General features: G+C 34.3%; 5 protein-coding genes and 1 pseudogene across 6 annotated transcripts in view; 2 read left to right on the forward strand and 4 right to left on the reverse strand.

Moving 5' to 3' along the window:
* LOC103874503 overlaps positions 1-22,033 on the reverse strand; it is a 524,448-nt gene that overhangs the window by 478,870 nt on the left and 23,545 nt on the right. The gene's annotated exons all lie outside the window — the stretch shown is intronic.
* On the forward strand, positions 128-2,545 carry LOC103873337. 2 transcript variants are annotated; one of them, XM_033273755.1, is made up of 3 exons: positions 128-469; positions 740-1,596; positions 1,688-2,545. In XM_033273755.1, the coding sequence occupies exons 2-3, from the start codon at positions 742-744 to the stop codon at positions 2,486-2,488; spliced, it is 1,656 nt and encodes a 551-aa protein (XP_033129646.1). In that variant the 5' UTR covers positions 128-469; positions 740-741; the 3' UTR covers positions 2,489-2,545. The 2 variants fall into 2 exon arrangements, with proteins under 2 accessions (XP_033129646.1, XP_033129645.1); XM_033273754.1 differs by lacking the exon at positions 128-469 and having other exon boundaries at positions 484-1,596.
* Positions 4,554-5,082, forward strand: LOC117126146 (uncharacterized protein At4g04775-like). The gene is made up of 2 exons (XM_033273566.1): positions 4,554-4,709; positions 4,780-5,082. The coding sequence occupies exons 1-2, from the start codon at positions 4,554-4,556 to the stop codon at positions 5,080-5,082; spliced, it is 459 nt and encodes a 152-aa protein (XP_033129457.1).
* On the reverse strand, positions 5,475-7,132 carry LOC117126147. Its single transcript, XM_033273567.1, has 2 exons — positions 6,785-7,132; positions 5,475-6,743 (listed from the first exon to the last, which is right to left on the reverse strand). The coding sequence occupies exons 1-2, from the start codon at positions 7,130-7,132 to the stop codon at positions 5,475-5,477; spliced, it is 1,617 nt and encodes a 538-aa protein (XP_033129458.1).
* LOC103874827 lies at positions 13,193-14,240 on the reverse strand (annotated as a pseudogene).
* LOC103874502 (pentatricopeptide repeat-containing protein At2g01390) lies at positions 14,508-16,371 on the reverse strand. Its single transcript, XM_033273830.1, has 3 exons — positions 15,996-16,371; positions 15,727-15,805; positions 14,508-15,687 (listed from the first exon to the last, which is right to left on the reverse strand). The coding sequence occupies exon 3, from the start codon at positions 15,506-15,508 to the stop codon at positions 14,828-14,830; it is 681 nt and encodes a 226-aa protein (XP_033129721.1). The 5' UTR covers positions 15,509-15,687; positions 15,727-15,805; positions 15,996-16,371; the 3' UTR covers positions 14,508-14,827.

The following is a 22,033-nucleotide window of genomic DNA, read 5'->3' on the forward strand; positions in this document are numbered from 1 at the left end:
TGAATTATAAGTTGTCCTAATGCCATAATGTTTTCTGTAAACCCAATTAAACCCCTAATCTAATCTTTTAAACGTTTTTGTTAATTTAATTATATTAAAAAAATATTATTATTTTTTTAATTAATTTAATTATTAAAAAAAAAAAATACAAAAGGGAAAAAATCGACCAAAATTTCCCCCAAACTCGACGAACCCTAATTGCTCTCTCCTCCTTTGGCGATAGAGAGAAAGGACGATTTGAAGGGGATCTCGCCGTCGCCGGTGTCGTTTTGGCCGGTAATACTCCGCCGGTGTTCTTCTTCTTCTTAATCGAAGTCTCAGAGACCTCGTCTCACTTCGCGACTCGTTCTCAATTAAGTCGCCGAAGACCGCTGAAGCTCGTACCTCGCCGATAACTGAACTCGTGCCTCACCGCTCCGTTCTCACTCTCTCAGCCATAGTTTCAAGCAAACCAATCGATTCTCCTCAGGTTTGTTTATGAATTTTTTGCATGTCTTTGTATCTCTTACTTGAGATTGTTTAAGATCGATTTTGAATGTCATAAGTTTCGATTCTTTTTTCTGTGAATTATTATTTAGGCTTCAATCTTATCAAAATTTCCTACTTTTTTGAGCTTTGGTTAATTTGTTTTTGTAGCAACCGATCTCTAGTAACTCTTGTTTTATCTTGTGAATTATATTATGATGCATGCGTTTATAAATATTGACTGTAGTGATTGTGTTTCTTGCATTGTTTATAGGTATGACAATTGATCAGTTGCCTAAATGCTTATTCAAAGAGGGAACTGAAACACAAGTTGAGAAGGTCAACAACAGTTGTCGAACTTCCATACTTGCGAAGGTGGCGAAGTACTGTCCAGACGAGTACAAAGAAGTGTCGGAGGATCCGCTATTTGCTCAGATTGTGGCCATTCATGTACACAAGCTTCAGTTTTCGGCAAGAGCGATCCACACCTTCGTTTGCAAGCAGCTTCTGTCCGCAAAGCGTTATGAGTTGTGGTTCCATTATGCTAGGAGGCCTCTCAGATTTTCAATGCAAGAATTCTATGCCATCACAGGTTTGAAATACAATGACGAGCCCGACTTGGAGATTGATGACTGGGAATATGATGGAGGGTTTTGGAGTAAGTTGCTAAGGAGACAGAAAAATATTTCGGTTCAGCAAATCAGGAAGGTTCATGTGAAGTTGTGTAATACATGGTCTCGTGTTGATAGGCTGCGGTTGGTCTATTTGTGTGTGATTGCTGGTATTCTTATGGCGAAGGATGAGAAGGTGTGGATCCCATACAAGTACATCAAGCTCGTGATGAACTTCGAGAAGATGAGGAAATATCCGTGGGGTCTTCACTCTTTTGATATGCTGGTGAGTTCCATTATCAACGCTAGGGATAAAGTGAAGACGCAAAACAGTTATGTCGTAGATGGATTCTCGTATGCACTTCAGATTTGGTTGATGGAAGCTGTTCCGGACATTGGGTCTCTTTTGGGTCAGAAACTGAGAGAAGGCGTGACTACCATGAGGTGCAGGAATTGGAAAGGATCTGCTAAGATTTCCTATGAGGATATTATTACCATAGAGTCTAATTTTGCTTCCACCGTAAGCACCCAGACCTTTAATTGATGTTATTGATGTGCATAGTTCTTAAATTGGTGTGTCTTTAACCTGTTTTAAATTGTTTTTTTTGTAGGGAGATGTGTTTCCATCCATTTCTACATCTGGAAATTTCAAAGACGTGATTACTGATGCCGAGTTTGTTCGAGCCTGTGAGATGAAGGATGAAAGAGTTGATCTAATCATTGACATGCAGCGAAACAAGTATGACTGGAGTAAGCATGTTTGGGCTTATAAGGAAACAGTGAAACCATTTCAGTACAGTTCTGAGGAAGATGGTTCAGATGAGGAAGCGGCTGTAGAGACAAGTGAAACTGAAATTGAAGAAGAAATAGAAAGCACCCGTGTGTCTCCTACTAAGAAGAGGAAGAACAGGTTTCGGGATACTGGTGCGGAGTCGAGGAAGAAGAGGTTACTTTGCCAAAGATCAACCGAGAAATATAGAGATCTTGAAGAGGAAATGAAGTCCTATATCCAGAGTATGTTTAACTCTTCTTTTACTGCCTTAGGCCTCGAGGTACGCGAGATTATTGAAGACCGCTTTACCAAATTAGAGGAGAAGATCCTTTCATCTCAGACTCAGGGTGGTGCGCCTGCTAATACTCAGACTCGTGGTACTGATCCGTTTTGGACTCCTTCTGCTGCTGCTGCTGGTGCTGCTGCTGCTGCCACTGCTCCGGCTTCGGTTTCTGGTCGTCCTCCTGCTCCTACTCGGGCTTCTACCGAAGCTCCTGCTTCAGTTTCTACTCGTGGTCTTGCTCCTTCTCGCAGTGCGGCTTCTGCTCCTTATCGCAGTCGAGCTTCTGCGACTGCTCACAATGGTGGGCCTGCGAATGCTGCGAAGACAAGGTCTCAGACAAAGGTAAACAAGAAGTAGATCATTTTTCATGTCTTCGGTTGCTGTTATATTTTCATGTCTTTGGTTGCTTTTCTTTTTCATGTACTCGGTTTGCGGTTTGTAATATTATTTTAAGGATGATGTTGTCTTTGCTGTGTGTAATAATTATGTAAGGATGATGTTTTCGATCATTTGTGTGATATCATTATAAGGATGGAATCTTTCTTTAAAAAATATTAATGTCATGTTTTGTGTTTCATAACCAGGATGCAGATTTGTCTGATGTGTTTGGCAGCTTATTTAGCACCTTAGATGTGAATATAGGGACCCAAGAGTACTTACAGAAGACAATGGGTAACCTTACACAAGAGTCAAATGTTGACGGTTTTGATCCATCTCAAGACAAGCAGTCCGAAGGACCTTCTGATTTCACTACGCCAATGACTTCTTTTCGGCCACAGATCTTCAAAACACCATTCTTGATTGATAGTGATGATATAGAAGTTCGTTGCAAAGCGAAAGACTACGAATTAGTTTTCCTTCCAGAAGAGAAATGGGCCAAACTAACTGAATGGACATTGAATCCCACGTAAGTTATTTGAATTGTTTTATTTATTTTTCCTCAAATCTACCTCTTCACTAACATCACAGCAATGCTTTCTTTTTACAGAGTACTTCAGATTGGGCCATCTACATTTGATGCAGAGTTAGCCTCGCGGATTATTGGGCCTAATATTTGGTTGAAGAACTTTGTGAGTTTAGCTCTGAAATATTTTGCAGATTGCTTTTTGTTGTTGGTTCTCATTCCTAAACAAAATTGTATTGTCTTTTTCAGGACATGGACGCCATGATGTATTTGTTTCGGGAAAAAACCACATTGCGTCGGTGGAGTCCAGACCGAGTCGCATTTTTGAACTGTATGTTCAGTAATCAGATTATCACGGCCTATGGGAAGTTTGATGGAAACAGGAGAGGGTACAAAATCGACGACAATTTTCTCGAGTATGGAAGAGGCGAGCTTCCATATCATGGAAGCACAGGTTCAGTATGGAGCGTTGATGTCGATCGTCTCTACATCCCTATATGTGTTAACCAAATCCACTGGATCTCTATTTGCGTCAATCTTGTGAACCGGACAATTGATGTCTTCGATTGTGGGGGTAAGAAGAACAACAGGGTCATCGAAGCTTTTGCCGTCCTCATTCCACGAATCGTCAAGGCAGTCCAGTCGCCAGAGAGGAAGAAAGATTTCAATGTGAAACAGTATACTGTTTCATATGTCCCCATGCGCGGCCTAAACATGAGTGGTAATGATTGTGGTGCTTATTCATTGAAGTTCATAGAGTGCCATCTACTTGGATTAGATTTCTCATTGGTGAACGACGAGAACATCAAAGAAGCCCGACACAAGATAGCTTTTGATATTTGGGAAGCAGCAAATGATGCGGTCTTGTAATCTCGGATGTCTACATTTAAGCCTCCAAAACGTGCTCCGGTGAAACCTGTTGACCTCGGTTGACTTCATGATTTTTAGCTTGATCCTCTTAGATTTCAAGTTTGTTTCTTCTTTGGGTTTAAGACATGGTTAATTGATTTTTACATTACTCTTATTGTTATGGAATTATTGGTTTTTCTACTATTTTACTGTTTTATGAATTACTTTAAGGAAATAAATCACATAGGGTGTCATTATATACTCTAAACCCTAAAATACCGTAAACCCTAAATCAGCTCCGATTCATACTCTAGAACCTAAAGTAACTTTAATTCATACCCTAAACCGTTTATTAGCTATGATTCATACACTAAACCATTTATTAGCTATGATTCATACCCTAAATCCTACATTAACTATGATTCATACCCTACACCCTAAATTAGTTTGAAGTTATATCAAAAACTTTAGTATAGATAGGTTTCAAATACAATACCCTAAATCACATAAATAAAGAAAAATAATTTTTTAAAAAAAAAAATAAAAATTAAGTATATTCAAAAGACGATTTTAAGTTGGAGTTATAAAAACCTAAGAAAATAAATTTGAGAGAAAAGGGGATTAGGGTTCTTTGTCTGCGATTCCTGTGAGCCTCGAAACGAATTAACAATGACCAGTTCGACGACTTCTTCTGCTCGTTTTCCTCGCATCTCTAATCATGGTGTGCCCACAAGATGTTGGTGTGGCGAGGGTATAACCACTTTTGGTTCATCGACGGCGGAGAATAGGTATCGACGATTCTACAGATGTCAAATCGCAAGAGATGTAAGTCCATGTTTCAATTTCGTGTTCCACATAACACCATACTGACTGATTTTTGTTTCTTTTGCTATAGAGAAAAACTGAGAATCATCTATTTAAATGGATTGATGAAGCTTTGATTGACGAGATACGGATGGTAGATGCGAAACATGAGAGAGTTGCTCAAGAGATTACAAAGTTTGAAGAAAGGGTTATGGAAAAAGTGAAGTCCGAAATTGTTAGAGTTGAAGCTGAGATGTCAGAAAAGTTCAAAGAGAAGGTGAACTTGGAGATTGCTAGAGTTGCACAGGATATGAAACAGAAGCTAAAGATTACGACGGTTGCTATGGTTGTTGTGGGAGCAATCGTGGGAATATGGACTTCTCTTACTGTCTGAGCAAGTTTCAGTGATTGGTTGCTTGTCGTTTGAGTTTGATGGGTTCAAAATAGCTTAAGATTGCATTATTGTTTTCATTATGATCGCCTATAATACACTTGATGGCTTCTTGTTGACTCTCGGTTGCTGACTATTATCAGCTTCAGTTCACAATCTAATACTTTTCTTCTCCTTCATGTTGTTTCAAAGCTAGTAGCTTCAGTTCACAATTTTCTTCTCCTTCATGTTGTTCACGAAGCTAGTAAAAATACAAGAGAGATAACACGATGTCTAATATCCATAACCAAGAACAAAAAAATCCAAAACCAAGCAAAACGAGTAAATCAAGTAACCAACACCATAATGAAAAACAAGCTAATCAAAAGCAAGAAAAATCCAAAACAACGAACTGGCTAAATCACTCTGTCGCATGTAGCTCTGTTATGATTCTCTTCGCCACATCGACTGCATCTGCGCCTCTTCTTTTCTTCAGCTCCTTGCGATGAACGAAGTTTGTCTTCGACCGTCTCGTATCTGCGCTTTCTTCTCCTTCCTGCTCCTCTTCTTGATTCAGGAGGTTCCACATTAGCATTCCAGACATCATCTGGAACAACCCAACTATCCTCCGGAACACCTATTGGATTGATAGTTTCTTCATAAGCTGTTCTCCAAGTGGAAGTCGTGTACATTTCATCCGTTAGTGAGGATGGGGCTCGACCAACTGTTAAACCAGCCTTGATTGCGTGTCTACATGGGATTTTCAGTAGGTCGTATTTCCCACATGAGCAGGTTCTTCTATCCAAATCAACCAGGCAGTCGATTGTATCTCCGCGAACCAAAAAACGGTACTCATCAACTGGCTGAACCAGAAACGTTTTACCCTTATTAATCCGCCTGTCTATCTTTTTCTCGATGGCAATAGTTAATGGTTTTGTGTGCTTCCTGCTTCGTGTGCGCCGTTCGAAGAACCAACGGGTCAGCATTTCTCTGATGCTATCCAACAAAGGAATGACTGGATACTCTCTTGGTGTGCGCAAAGCAGAGTTTATTGATTCAGCTGGGTTAGTCGTTCTGATGTCATACCTGAATCCTGGAAACTGACAGCGAGCCCACTTTGTAACATCTGCATCTGTTAAATATTTTCCAATAGCTGGACTAATATTGCAGACAGCTTGGAATCGCTTCTGAAAATCAATGACTCTATAAGCTTTAGAAGCTTTTGCAATCAATCCAGCCAGTCCCTTTCCTCTGTAATGTGTGACCACATTATTCAACAAATGGTGGATGCAAATTCCATGATGAGAAAGAGGATACACATTCTCTATTGCCTTACAAAGTGAGGCATTTCTGTCTGACACAAAAGCTAGAGAATGCTCGTCCGCAATAACAACCTTTAGCTGTCTCATAAACCAATCCCATGAACGATCATTTTCTGAGTCCACAACCGCAAACGCAACAGGATACAAGTTAGAGTTTCCATCTAAAGCGGTCGCAGCAAGTAAGACCCCTTTGTATTTGCTCTTCAAAAATGTCCCATCTACCACAAGAACTTGTCGCATGGCTGTCTGAAAACCTCGTACTGATTGGCCAAACGAAACGAAGAGAAATCTGAATCTACCATCAACATCGGTTTCATAAAACGTATGCGTTCCTGGATTAGCTTCTCTCAGCATGTGCAAGTACTTTGGAATTTTTCCAAAACTCTTCTTGGAATACCTCTAACCATGCTAATTGCAAACTCCCGAGCATCCCATGCTAAGGACTTAGATATCTCACATCCATGTTCCATCCTCATAATCTGTATGACATCATTTGTTTTGGGACCTTCTTTCACACCATCATACCTATGCATTATTAGACTGCCAATTGTCTTTGCAGAAGCTGTCCGACCACCATTATTCATACTCGACGCAGCGCATGTATGATCCGCCACATATTTTTTGATGATGAAATATGTGGAACCTGATAACCCCTCAGCTCGAACACTCCATTTGCAAGGGTTGTATTTGCATCGGATGTACCAAAGGTTTCTGTCAGATTTCACAACTTTGTAATCGAAATTATGCGTCATTGCCGACATTTCCATAGTTGCTTTCAACATGGTTTTGTTTTGAAACGTTTCACCCCTCTTCACAACATCCACCAAAGAAAACCGAACACTTTTTTCATTATCGTCTTCTTTTGCTTTAATGGCGAGTTGGAATTATCTTCAACATCCTTGCTTGATTCAGATGAACGAACACTGTCAGCTCGAGGTGGAAACGAGGAAGGTCCACCTTGTTCTCTGATAGGCGAGCTAGATTTCTCATTATCAACCCCAATGTTGCTGTTGTTTCCACTGATAGGTGAAGTAGACACACACAACCTTGTAGAAGTTTTTCCACGTACATAAGTAAGAAAATTTTTGACTTGCCGATCACTCTCAATGATAACTGGGGGACAGTCTATTGAACCGATTAACTCCATAGGTAAGTAGCTTAACTCAAGCTCGACAAGGTTTTGGTCAATTCCAAAATCTTCTAAAACCATACGCCTTAGGTCTTCAAAGGAACTTGTCAATTCCATGTACAATACTCTACCTCGTTTGTTCGTATCAACCGCAAATCCCCATCCTTTAAGGGGATCAAATTTCCACAACCCACAAGAAGCATAGATATGCATCTTCTTCAACAAGAAATTCAAAATTTTTGGATGAAAAATATCAAAATCCTCTCACCAAGAAGAAGACCACGATTTTTTTTTAAAAAAATTTACTTGGAATACACGAAATTTAAGGAAAATAGATTTAGAAGATATTCTCTTACCAAATTATGGAGATATTTAAGGAAACTATACAATTCGAAATTCGTAGAACGTACATTACGTTGTCCGAAGAATAAAGGAATGTGGTAGATTATGGAATAATATTATGGCAGACTCGTGAAACATGGCAGATTTTGTCATTTGGCCTCTGTAGTTATATCAGGAAATAATAGTTAATCAAATCTACCGTAGTTCAGAAATAAAAGTTATGGTAGTCGTTTACTTCTACCATGTCTACCGTAGTTCAGAAATAAAAGAAAGAGTAGTCGTTCAATTCTATCATGCTAGAATTATAACAAATGGTCGATTTAAAGTTCTGGTGTTTGCAAATATTTATGTAGTTAACCGAATATGCAATCTACATCCTCGTAGACACTAGATTATGTTTTCTGCCATCGATAGACCAAAATATGAAATTGTGGTCCACAATTATTTAGTCAACCAAAGTATTTTTCATATGTTTGTCTCTTGTTTATATACATTTTGTATATTTTTCCATATTTTTAGGATTCTTAAAATAATTGATATGATTTTTCAAAGTTCATCAGGGGTACCTAAGTCCAAATCTGACCAAAAAGAGATTTATGGCAAAGGGACAATGTACTTGTTTTTCTATTCCGTTTTGGCAATTTTTTCTTTTTTCTTCAACATTGACTTTATAGTTTTCCCTATTATGCAAGTAAGGCCCTGTTCGTTTGCTCACCCAGGTGATCCATCTTGGTGAAGATGCAAATTGATGTTCGTTTAGTGCATTATAATGTTACATCCAGATGGATCATCCAGCTGAATTTTTAAAAACTCATCTCAAATTCTCACCCAAATGAAGGTGAGTCTTGAAGGTGCATCTGGATGCAGATGCATTTAGTTCAGTCCAAAATGACAAATGACAAAAATGACCTTTTAAAATCAAAATATTATTTTCAAACCGTAAATTCAATTTTTTTGCATATACTTTTTTCCACTATAACAAAAAAAAATACATTTTCTCGCAAAAACGGAAAAACACACTTTTCCGCCAAAACCGCAAGATGCATTTTTCCGCAAAAAACATAAAACACACATGTTTCATTAAAACACATTTTTTCGGCTAAACCAGTAAAACCACATTTTTCGACCAAAACCCAAAAACGCATATTCCTACCAAAACCGGAAACAACGCATTTTTTCGCCAAAACCGAAAAACACAATTTTCTCGCCAAAACCGAAAAATGGAATTTTCCTGCCAAAACTGAAAAATGGAATTTTCCCACCAAAACCAGAAAACAGAATTTTCCCACCAAAACCGGAAAAACGCATTTTTCCGCCAAAATTGAAAAACACAATTTTTCCGCCAAAACCGAAAAACACAAATTTTCCGCCAAAACCAAAAAAAACACAATTTTCTCGCCAAAACAAAAAAAAAACACAATTTTCCCGCCAAAACCGGAAAACAGAATTTTCCCGCCAAAACAGGAAAACGGATTTTTTCTGCCAAAACCAGAAAACTGAATTTTTCCACCAAAACCGGAAAACACATTTTCCCGCCAAAACCGGAAAAATGTATTTTCCCGCCAAAACCGGAAAAATGTATTTTCCCGCCAAAACCGGAAAAATGTATTTTCCCGCCAAAACCGGAAAAATGTATTTTCCCGCCAAAACCGGAAAAATTTATTTTCCCGCCAAAACCGGAAAAATGTATTTTCCCGCCAAAACCGGAAAATGTATTTTCCCGCCAAAACCGGAAAAATGTATTTTCCCGCCAAACCCAAAAAAAAACTTATTTTCCCGCCAAAACCGGAAAACATATTTTCCCGCCAAAACTGGAAAATGTATTTTTCCCCCAAAACCGGAAAAGCGCATTTTCCCGCCAAAACTGGAAAAATGTATTTTCCCGCCAAAACCGGAAAAATGTATTTCCCGTCAAAACCGGAAAAATGTATTTTCCCGCCAAAACTGGAAAAATATATTTTCCCGCCAAAACCGCAAAAATAATTTTTCCCGCCAAAATCGTGAAAAAAAAACTTTTCCCATCAAAAACACTTTTTGCACCAAAACTTCAAAACACACTTTTTCCGTCCAAACCGCAAAAACGTATTTTTCTGCCAAACCCATAAAACATATTTTTCCGCCAAAACCATAAAAATGCACTTTTTCGCGAAAACACACATATTTCCCCAAAAACCGCAGAAATATTTTCAGCCAAAACCGTAAAAATGCTATTTTTCCGTTGAAACGTAAAAAGTTATATTTTAGTCATTTTATTAACAAGTCTACCTGGATGCAGATGGAAGTTAAAAAATGAAAAGCAAACGAACATAGTTGCATTCAGATGATTCATCTGGATGCATGAACGAAATGAAGAAACGAACAACATCCAGATGGAGCATCTGGATGATACATCTAGATGGACCATCTGGATGCATTTTCCAGATGTACAAACGAACAGGGCCTAACTGGTTTTTTACTTTTAAGTTTATACCAAAATTAGCAAAAAGGAATGATTTAGTGATTTAGTATTCTAACAGTTATATTTTTAAGTAAAAAATTTCTTTATTTTTTTTAATTATTAATATTACATTTTAATTATAATCTTTATTTAACTCTATTTAACAATCGAAGGTGACAGACTGACAAATCTAAGAAAAAAGTGACCAAAGGAAAGGTGAGGAGGAAAAGGAGTAGCTGGAGTTGGTTAAAGATGAAGATATGGTGACTGAGAGGAGAGATGTGAGAGTCGGTGGAGATGGTGCTTGTTGGGTTGCGATGGCAGTTGTTGTGGTGTGGCATCGTTGACCACAAACAACAGCCATCGTAACCAGTGTCGTCTTAAAAATTTTAAAAATCTTAGGCAAATTATTAAATATAGGCTTTTTTATAACATTTTTTTGTGTTGTAGTTCCTCAATTTAAACCAACAAAAAAAAATTTATCGGAAAAATTATGTAATAGTGAAATAAACAGATACATAATTTTTCGGGCCTTTTTGCTATATACAAATTATTTGCAGTTAATTATAGACTTTTTATTTTAATTTTATTAAATATTTAATCATTTAACAATTTGAAATGAACCTTTAAAATCCCCTATATATTAATTGAGAAGCATTTGAAAACATGTAACCTCAATTTTGTATTAATTAAAAAAGACCCCTTGCTTATGTGGCACATCTAAATGCCTTCTAAATCTATTTTCTAAGAATTCTAGAGCACCTAATATAAACTATAGTTTAATCTAAAGTTGTCCCATTTTTCCATAAGTATATAACACTATAGAACATTATATTAACCTAAAATATAAAAAGTATATATTCTTTTCTTAAATAAAAGCTACGGAATTACCTAATATGATTTACACATATAAGGCAATAAATGATTATGATTAATAAATATTTGATAACAATTTTGCATCTTTCTTCTTTTTTGTTTAATTTTATATTATTTAAAAAATTAAACAATCACAGTAACCATATAATAAAAATAAATAGATTTTCTCTTATATGTTATATTTTGAATTTTTTAAAATGATTTTAAATTACAAAAATGAGAAAACTTTATATGTTATATATTTTTTTTAAACGGCTTTAAAGTACAAAAATGAGGACACCTTATATGTTATATTTTTTTTATATGTTATATTTTGAATTTTTTAAAATGATTTTAAATTACAAAAATGTAAGTTTTCCTAAAGTATACGATTAAAAACATTAAAATGACATGTATCAATTCGATGGTTGGTCTGAAAGCTTTCAAAACCATATGGAAGATAAAAGTCAAAATAGTTCAACTGTGGAAACAATACTGTTCATTTTTTTCAAGAATATGTTCGATGGAAAAAATAAGGTTTTTATGTCATAATTTGTTTAATGTCCACTAGAGAACATTATACTAACCTAAAATATAAGAAGTGTGTATTCTTTCCTTAAATAAAAGCTACGAAATTACCTAATATTATTTACATATATATGACAATTAATGATTATGAATAATAAAGATTTGATAACAATTTTTGCATCCTTCTTCACTTTTGTTTTATTTTATATTATTAAAAAACAATCACATTAACCATATAATAAAAAAAACAGATTTTTTCTTATATGTTATATTTTTGATTTTTTAAAATGACTTTAAATTACAAAAATGAAGAAACCTTATATGTTATATATATATTTTTTAAACAACTTTTAAAATACGAAAAATGATGACACCTTATATGTTATATTTTTCTTATATGTTAGACTTTTTCTTATATGTTATATTTTGAATTTTTTAAAACAACTTTAAATTATAAAAATGTAAGTTTTTCTTAAGTATACGATTAAAAACATAAAAATGACATGTATCAATTCGATGGTTGATATGAAAGCTTTCAAAACCATATGGAAGATAAAAGTCAAAATAATTCAACTGTGAAAACAATACTGTTCATTTTTTTTCAAGAATGTGTTCGATGAAAAAAATAAGGTTTTTATGTTATAATTTGTTTAATGTCCAATCTGATCAACCCATGATAAATTAATTATAGTTTTGTTCCATAATTTTTAATAAAAATTGATTCGATAATAAATTATATAATAACAACAAAAAATATTGTATATGTATAAATAAAATGATCAAATATATAAATTATCGATAATATATACAAATAAACTTACCCTGCGCCTTGCGCAGGTCTTATCCTAGTTAATAAAATAGCAGTAAAAATTTTTCTGGACCCATGGACCCGGGGCAACCGCCCCTATCGCCATGGTCAAGAGCCGGGCCTGATCGTAACCTCACATTCTCCGACGTCTTGCCAATTCCTCCACAGCCAGAGCTCAAAAATACAGAGCCAGGCTCCATTAAATCAGATTCTGGAACAGATGCAGAGCGCAATCCTTACATTTGCCCCACCGATTTCTTCGATCGAACTTGTGAATTACGAGCATGAAAATGACAACAATGTGAACTTGATAACAAAGTATTGGTGGAATGTTATTGTGTAATGGAGGAATCTTTATGTGCTCTTTATCGAGAGCTGAGGAGTAAAGATGGGTCTATTGGAGCTCTAGAGATTAGTGTCGTTCGATGAGGTGAGTTTTTGTGTTTATTAGGTGTGTGCTTTGTGTAATGTCTTCCTTTTAAATCACTATAGGGTACCCGTGCTTTGCGCCAGTTTGTTTGATGTTCGTATTCAAAACTTTGTTATCAAGTTCAGACATGTCCAAAAGAACAAACTTGTGAATTACGAGCATGAAAATGACAACAATGGCGATGATGCTAAGATGGTGATGGTAAGATGGAGAATCTGATATGGCAGATATCGGATTATGTCACTCAAAGTCTCGGTCTTTTTGTAGTATGGATCATCTTGACTCGTCTGATAAGGAAAACACTAATATTTAAAATAGAAACACACACTTTTTGGAAAATAAACTACAGAACAAAAATGAGTGAGAAAGAAAAACACTAAGAAGCTCAGCTCAAACAAAACAAAAACAAAAAAAAAACGAAATCTTAGTGAAGGAATCATGTAGCCACTTGATGAGACGGTCGAAAGGTGACAACTGCATCTTCTTCGGAACACTTTTGGATAGTGGTCGCACCACAACTCGAAGCTTAAGCCCAGCCTCACAGTGACCAATCTTTGAAGTAATAAAATAGCGGATTCCTGGTTTCGTTAGCCTTATGAGATCTTGTCCAGCATTGTGCACGGCAACAGGAGAAGTAGTGTCGCAAGATTTGAACTCAAGATCACTGTTGATTTCTAGGAGGTCATCCACTTGGTCGTTGTAGTAGAAAAGAAGATTGTCTCCCACATGAAACTGTTTCTCCTCACTCCACTTGGAATAGAAGTCACTCTCTTCAGGAACCCTCCATTCGTTGGAGTCACCGACCTTGTAGTCTTTTCCGAGAGGAAGGATCTTTCTAGGTGGTGGTGGTGGAGGAATCATCGGATGGTCATGGACGACAAAAACGACGAGTTTATGTCCGGCTACGCATTGAGAACGATTTGAGGTGATGAAGAAGTGATAACCTGGTTCCGTGAGAGTCACGACATCGTGCCCTGTGTTGTAGACAGCTTTAGGAGAAAGGGAGTTGCAGAATTGGTATTCCAAACGACTGGAAACTTGAGTGACGTCGTTGACGTTGCCATCGTATTCGAACATCAGAGAATCCCCACTTGGAATTCCTTACGCTTAGCCCATTCATAATAGCTACCGTGCTTCGCTGTCGTCCATCCCTTCGAGTCTCCCACTTTGTAGATTTTTGCCGAGCAACAACATCCCATTAGAACCATCACGAGCACGAAGCAGAACATTCTTGTTGTTGTCGCCATTATTAATAGAATTATCGGAGCACGTTACGTTGATGAATATGTGAGTAAGAAAAAACAAGAGTCCCCTAACTCTCTTTTTATAACACTTTTTACGGAACCTAATCCTTGCAGCTTAAGGATTTTACTTACCACTTTATTTAATTATAATCCCGTTTGTTTTCTTTTTCCTTTTTCAAAGATCTCTCGGATCCTTTTCCAATTAGCCTTGTGATTGATTTTCATTAACCTGAGTTTATTATTCTAATAATGTGAGTCATGAACAAATATGAAAGATTCTCTGCACAAGTTTATGGTTTCACATTCATATATGCAGAAATAATATTTGCTTCCGCAATATAGAGAAATTCGAAGAAACTACAGAGAGAGGTCAAAATATCAACAAACCTTTAATGGTTACATTAAATTTAGTGAATCTCACTAGTTGGAAGCTTACAACAAATGAACTTCTGGGATTCATAATAGTCGTCTACTGATCAAACGATCCCTAGTAACTCAACCTCAACTAAACTAACTCGGGTCATTAGCATAGAGAGCACACTTGTGGTTATGCTTTGAGAAACTGCACGAACCTGAGGAGAACCTACACTTGTGGCTAAAGGGCTTCGTTTAAACATGTCTAGCAAACAGAAGATCACAGATTTCTAGATTACAGATTTCTAGCAAACAGAAGATCACAGACTTTCTCTTAAAACATCAACATTTTCCCTGAAACGGCCATTAGCAACAAGACTCTTCTTCTCCTTTTTCAACGACGCTGCTTCTCTTTGGAAGTCACTGGTTTTCTCAAGACCAGACAACAGAACATTGTACGTCCCCAGCGAAGGCACGATCTCACGTTCTCTCATCTCTTCAAATATCTTCATTGCTTTCTCTGGACTCCCTGCTGAGATATAAACATCCATCAGCGCAGTGTAAGCAGCTACCCCCTTTTGATCATCAGGAAGCAAGTCGAAAACATCTGCAGCTAAGCGAGGTCTTCTGCCAAACCCAAGCCTGTGGATCAACGTTGCTCCTTGGTACATACCAAGTGAGTGATGGGCTTTCACCATCTCCTTTACTGCTTCGATAAGTTTACCTAGCTCGTTTTCTCTCAGAAAGTAACCAACCAACGCAAGATACGCTGACTTCTCGAGATGAATCCCCATTTCCGAGCTGTAATCAAGGGCCAACGAAGCCCCCTCGGTTCTACAACGGTCACAGTTTGTTTCAACGATTGCTGAAACAACAGAAGAATCCAACTTTACGTTTCTATCTTTCATCTGGTTAAGTAGATGATCAACTGCAACAAGACTCTGCTTTATCAAGAGAAGGGAGCAGATAATTCTACTATCATCTGAACTTTTCGTTGCCATCAACTTCGGCTTCAACAATGTCGTTGGAGCACAAAGATTCAGCAGTAATATGCGAGTTGACTTCCCTTAACAAATCGTCACTTTCACCGGTAGCTTTCAGAGTCTCTAAAGCCTCGAGAAATACAGGGTAACGAAGAAGAATCCCGTTTTCTTTCATGTATACAAGAATCCGAGCCATGAAAGACGTTTCTCCGGATTTACAAGCTCTCCCAATCAGAATATTGCAAGCTGCTTTATCTGGCTGCACACCAATCTCTTGCATTTTAAAGAAGATGTCTAAGGCTTCACCACATTTTCCTGAAAATCAAATAAAGAAACCAAGATATCATCTTCACAGCTACATACCCCCAAAAAATAAATGCACATATAATAAAATACAACATTCATATAAATTAAATAGATAACTGTAAACTATATACTAATACTAACTAAAAAAAATCACTTAGGAATATTGACAAACACTTGGTGTGCATAGATTAAAACTCACCAGTGCCTACAAGAAACTCCATCAACACCGTATAAGTGTGACAGTTCGGAGAGACTCTCGACCGTAACATCTCCTTATACACCTCCGTCGCTTCATCCACCCTCCCATCATCGAAAAGCATCTTCATGTAAGCCACACAACCGTAGGTTCGCACCCAATATCCCTCATCTCCTTCCATAGCCTCACCGCTTCGCCGAAGATGTCGAGCATGGTGGTGTAAGTGAAATGGTCGGGCTTGAAGCCTTTGATCTCGGAGGCCCAGTTGAAAAAGAGCCAAGCTTTCTGCATGGGAGGGTGGGATTTCAAGACGCGGTGAGAGTCCCATTTGATTGGGAGATTTGGGAGCTGGGATAGAGCGGATTCCCAGGTGGAGTACTTGAGGATGTTGGATACGGTGTCTCTTGTGTAGAATCTGGGCTCTGGGGTTTGTGTCTTCACAGGTTTTGGTTTTCGGAAGAAGCGATTGTGGGTGGGGATAAGATCATCCAAATTATCCACTCTTACTTGCTTCGTCTCAATCTGAGACGAGACAGTTCCTTCTCCGGTTCTGTTCTCTACAGCCCCCTTTTGAGACTTAGCTCTGACTTTTTTAATTTTTGTTTTTGTCCTCTTTTGTGTACGACCTTTTTCATTTGGGCTAGATATGAATTATTCAGTGGGCTTTATTTTCCCTACCCATTAATATTCTAATGGTGTTAGATAACAAAACATCTTCTGAGGATTACATTTTGTATTACATCTTCTAATCTATTAAAATAGAAATACAATTAGTATTTAACCCTGATTTTTCTCTAATAATTAAAATAAAATACCACTGGTGTTTCATTTAATTCATAAACCAGCTTAAAAAATTGACGTCACTTAAAATTACATTTACATGTACCTAAACCGAATAAACCAAAGTTAATGTCATTCTTCTCACCATGCCTTCGTTTATCTTGGTCTGCATAATCAAAACAAAATGTTTAAATACTTAACCACATAATTCGTTCCAAAATATACCATGCTAAAGAAATTGTGTAATAGACATTGTTGTGCTATCAATGAACTTTTACTCATCTAAACCATTAATTTCATGTATGTATTTTTGTGTTTACTCGGATATTTTTATGATCAATCGTATGGTTTGTAACAGCGTATATATTATTATCAATCCAATGGTTTGTAACATGTATAAAATGTTATTATACATTTTTTTAAACGTATTTATGTTGGAGAATACCAAAATACTAGATTATTGAAATAATAAATATATATTGAATAATTAAAAATTATATAAAAAATATATATTGAAATTATATAAATATATATTGCGCGAAATGAATATTATATAAAAATTATTTTTAAGTATTATATATTTTTTACATATTATGAAATAATAAATATATATTGAATAATTAAAAAATTAGTAATTATTACGTATATAATTAAATTGGTACAAGTACTTAAATAAATTTTATTAATCCACACAAACACTTTTTCTATTTTATATGTTATCAAATTAAATTTAAATGATATTAACATAGATATATAGTACATTTTTAATATTGACATCTCTTAAAAAATATTTTATACTCATATTATTTTTTCTTTATAACAAAGTTTTTAAATCAATGATAACAATAAAAAATTTGTGGGATGTTTAATAGTTTTAGTAATTTATAATTTTAAAAACATTCAATGCAAAGTTTAAAATCTAAATATTAAGTTGTCAATAATTGTTCAAAATGTTTATCAAAAAATTTCAAAGCAATTTCGAAATTAAAATACTTATGTATTTTATATGGTATATAATTTATTTTAAAAAAATATTAATATACATATATATATAATATTTATTAAATGAGACTTCCTACTTATGTAATTTTGTAATCATTTGTATCTTGTTATAACATAAATTTTAAATCATGGATCACAAAAATTTAATGTGAGATTTTTAACAACTTTAGTCATTTATATTCGTTTTTTAAAATTCAAAATATAACATATACGAAAAAATCTAAATTTTTTATTATATAGTTAATGTGGTTGTTTAATTTATTTTAAAATGAATTAAAAATGATAGAGAATAGACTGATTTTTATTAAATCTTTATTATTCAAAATCATTAATTGTCATATATATTTTAGCTACATTAAGTAATTCTGTGATCTTTATTTAAGGAAACAATGAAGAACATTTATGATTATTTTATGGTTAGTCAAATAAAAATCTTATTATATATTTATATGGACCAACATATTTTTCTAAAGATTCTAAGAATGATTGTGGTGATGACATGTAGCTACAAAAATATGTTGTAATGCTTCTCTTTTAATATATAGGGATATTATAGTCAGTATTCCCAAAATGTTTCCTACTTCCACGCAATCATCATAAATAAAACTATAAAAAAGTACGATTGAACAAGATATCTTAATTCAAAACTTGCAAATCACGTATAGCTATTCTTTAAAACTAATAAATTTGATTATTCCTAAACTCAATAACATTCCAATTCTCCTCTAATTCAACGCAGTCATCATAACAAATAAAGTAAATCATTAACAAACAAAATCTTGCAAATCACGTTTAAAGTAAAAACAAATATTCTGGGTTTTATGATAATTTAAATAAAAAGGAATGTTTAGTTCATAATTCAAAACCGTATATTCTCTTTTCAATTATTTCGAATCACAACTAACAAATTTTTTTCTTAAATTCTATATTTTAACCTACCTTTACAGAAGCAATCTATTGTGTCAAAAGCTACGTTGCACGGAAGCATCATCGGATGTCCGCTTTCCGCTTCGGAACCGGAATCGGAGTCGGAACCTTGTGGAAGCTTAGGGAATCTCGCTTCCAAAACGCTTCTAAAATATTCTCTTTAAAAACATGTTGGAAGCTTATGATTCCGTTTTGGAATCACGCTTCCATTCTTAAAAAAAAAACACAATTTCCATTCTTTAAAAAAACACAATGTCTTATATCAATAAAAATATAAAATTATAGTTTTTATTTTTATATATCAATAAAATATAAAACTATAGTTTTTATTTTATATAAAATACAAATTTTAATAGTATTCAATATAGAGAATAGAAATATACAAATATTAAAATTAATACTATAAATTATCTTTATGCATTGAGATTTTTATTAAAGATAAATCATATATTCAAATATATTATTTCAATTAATTATAAAGTATTAAAAATAATTAATATAATACTTTATTTAAAATTTAATTTAAATTTAATTTATGTGTATTTTCACAGTTTTAATATGAAATCATTTCAAAATTGTTATAAATGAACAAATTCTTTATTTAAATTTTAAATCATATAATTTTATTTTTTAAAAAATCTTATATATATATGTATATATATATATATATATATATAGATATGGTTCCAACACGTACCCGCTTCCTAATATTTTTAAAAATCTTGCTTCTGCGCTTCCATACGCTTCCGCTTCCACATACCCGCTTTCGTTTCCATGTAACATAGGTCAAAAGAAAAGCATTAAACTACAGGTTAATTTGTGAACTAGTCATATATCGTGTATAAGTTAGGTAACTAGCATTGATTTTGACATAATGTAATGTCAGGTATTTAACACACAATTCATCCGGTTCTACCCCTTTCCCTAATAGGTTACCAGTTACTATAAAGTCTGTGATGTCGTTGGTTATGTGGCGTTATGAGAATCACATGTTACAAAGTGAGTGATATATACTTACTATTCTATATACCCAAAATAATATAGAATACACATGTATAATAAAACATGATGAAGGAAACTGTTCAAATTTTGTAATGTTTATATACTTACACTGAATTATTTACTTCTTTGTCAAAGTGAACCCAAACCATCTAATACTAAACCCAAAAGCATTGATCACTAAACCCAAAACAGAAATATAAATCTCAATCCAAATAGCAAAACATGGAAATAGTACAATATTTTGTTCCATTCCACATGGTTCACATAGAATAGATAAACTGTTGAAGTAGGTGAAAGTAAGTGACTGGTAACAAGGTCACCAGGTGTGACAGAATACGACTTAATCGATGGAATAAATGACAAAGACTTGCTAATAGATTTGACATATGACAAGAAGGCACAATGTTTATATGTTGACAGTGAATTACCTATTGCTTTGCCAGAGTGAACTCAAATCATCCATACTAAATCCAAAACCATTGATCACTAAACCCAAAACAGAAATATAAACCCCAATCAAAATAGCAAAACATGGAAATAGTACAATATTTTGTTCCATTCCACATGGTTCACATATAATAGATAAATTGTTGAAGTAGGTAAAAATACGTGATTGAGAACGAGGTCACCAGGTGTGAGAGAGTTTGACTTAATCGATGGAACAAATGGCAAATACTTGCTAACAGATTTGGCATATGAGAACTTTCGAAGAAGCCACAATGTTTATATGCTGACAGTGAATAATTACCTACTGTTTTGCCAGAGTGAACCAAAATCATCCATACTAAACCCAAAACCATTGATCACTAAACCCAAAACAGAAAAATAAACCTCAATCCAAATAGCAAAACATGGAAATAGTAAACTATTTTGTTCCATTCCACATGGTTCACATAGAATAGATAAACTGTTGAAATATGTAAAAGTATGTGATTGGGAACAAGATCACCATGTGTGAGAGAGTACGACTTAATCGATGGAATAAATAGGAAAGACTTGCTAGCAGATTTGACATATGAATTTTTTTTAAGAAACCACATAATAAGGTGTAATTACTAAAGATAGTTTTACTCTTTTAAGAGAAACAAGTAGTGCCAAAATAAAACCCGTGGTAGTTCATGTTCCATGGTACATGAGAATATAAAATAATCTGAAAAAGTAGTCAAATATAAAGTTAGTTGCATAGAATGTGTGATTATTAAAAGACCACGAGTTAATAATTATTAATACAATTTGTTTTTGTTGCATGTTCTACCGGTTGCATACAGGGGTAAAAGTGCATTATTATATAAAAGACACAGTACATATCGATGAATTAGGGTAATTGGTCATGGAATGAATTATAGTTTTTTTGAACGCCGTACAATACTATCCTCAACCTAAACAAGTCTTTAGCGACCAATTTTTCTCTTCTCGCATGTCAGACTTTATAAAAATAATGGGGAGTTCAAGTTAAATGCTTAAATTCGGGGAACAAACTATGAATGTTGTTTTTGACAACCCTGAGCAGTTGTTAACGGCAAAGTATTGTTTAAAAATAAATACTATTATCGTTGGTCAAAATTAAACATAATAAAGTGGACGGCTTTGTAAACAATTCTTTTAATTTGGATTTAGTTTATGGTTCCAACATAAAAAATACATTAAGCAATATTATTACTTATATTAAAAAATTTATGCAGTAAATAAATAATTTGTTTAAAAATTTATAATTAAAAATAATTTAAAATCAGTTATGAGTTAAATGCGAGACAAATTTCTGACCCAAATTTAAACACTGACGTATAAAACAAAACCAGTAACAAAACTAAAATTGAACTAAACTAAAAAATATGAAAGTAAAGACGAAACAATTTTTAAAGTAACAGATATTTTATGTGTAGGCATGTAATTTAAAACAAATTATTAATATGATAGATGTTATATATCTATAAGATTATAGTAGATAAAGTTCTACTCATTTAAAAAACACTTGCGTAGATGCGCGGATCCAATTCTAGTCTCTATTAATTAGCTAGTCAATGATTGAGTTAGTAATCCCCTATATATTATTTGAGAAGCATTACAACTTCTTTTTGTAGCCACATGTCATCACTAACTTGATTCTTAGAATCATTAGAGATATATGTTGGTCCATCTAATTATATAATAAACTTTTTATTAAACTAACAATAAATTCATCATTAATGTATTTTATTATTTCCTTTAATAAAATTTACGGAATTACCTAATGTGGCTAAAGTATATATGTCAATTAATGATTTTGAATAATAAAGATTTGATTAAAAAAATTAGTGTATCTTCTATCATATTTGTTTAATTTAAAACTA

This window comes from Brassica rapa, chromosome A06 (genome assembly GCF_000309985.2).
Source record: "Brassica rapa cultivar Chiifu-401-42 chromosome A06, CAAS_Brap_v3.01, whole genome shotgun sequence".
NCBI lineage: Eukaryota > Viridiplantae > Streptophyta > Magnoliopsida > Brassicales > Brassicaceae > Brassica > Brassica rapa.

Excerpts from the sequence above, each read along its gene's own strand:
- LOC103873337 (XM_033273755.1), top strand. The coding sequence starts at position 742 with ATGACAATTGATCAGTTGCCTAAATGCTTATTCAAAGAGGGAACTGAA. Across the intron at positions 1,597-1,687 it reads AGTCTAATTTTGCTTCCACC|GGAGATGTGTTTCCATCCAT; the intron begins GTAAGCACCCAG and ends TTTTTTTTGTAG.
- LOC117126146 (XM_033273566.1), top strand. The coding sequence starts at position 4,554 with ATGACCAGTTCGACGACTTCTTCTGCTCGTTTTCCTCGCATCTCTAAT. Across the intron at positions 4,710-4,779 it reads GATGTCAAATCGCAAGAGAT|AGAAAAACTGAGAATCATCT; the intron begins GTAAGTCCATGT and ends CTTTTGCTATAG.
- LOC117126147 (XM_033273567.1), bottom strand. The coding sequence starts at position 7,132 with ATGACGCATAATTTCGATTACAAAGTTGTGAAATCTGACAGAAACCTT. Across the intron at positions 6,744-6,784 it reads GGGAGTTTGCAATTAGCATG|TACTTGCACATGCTGAGAGA; the intron begins GTTAGAGGTATT and ends AAAATTCCAAAG.
- LOC103874502 (XM_033273830.1), bottom strand. The coding sequence starts at position 15,508 with ATGGCAACGAAAAGTTCAGATGATAGTAGAATTATCTGCTCCCTTCTC.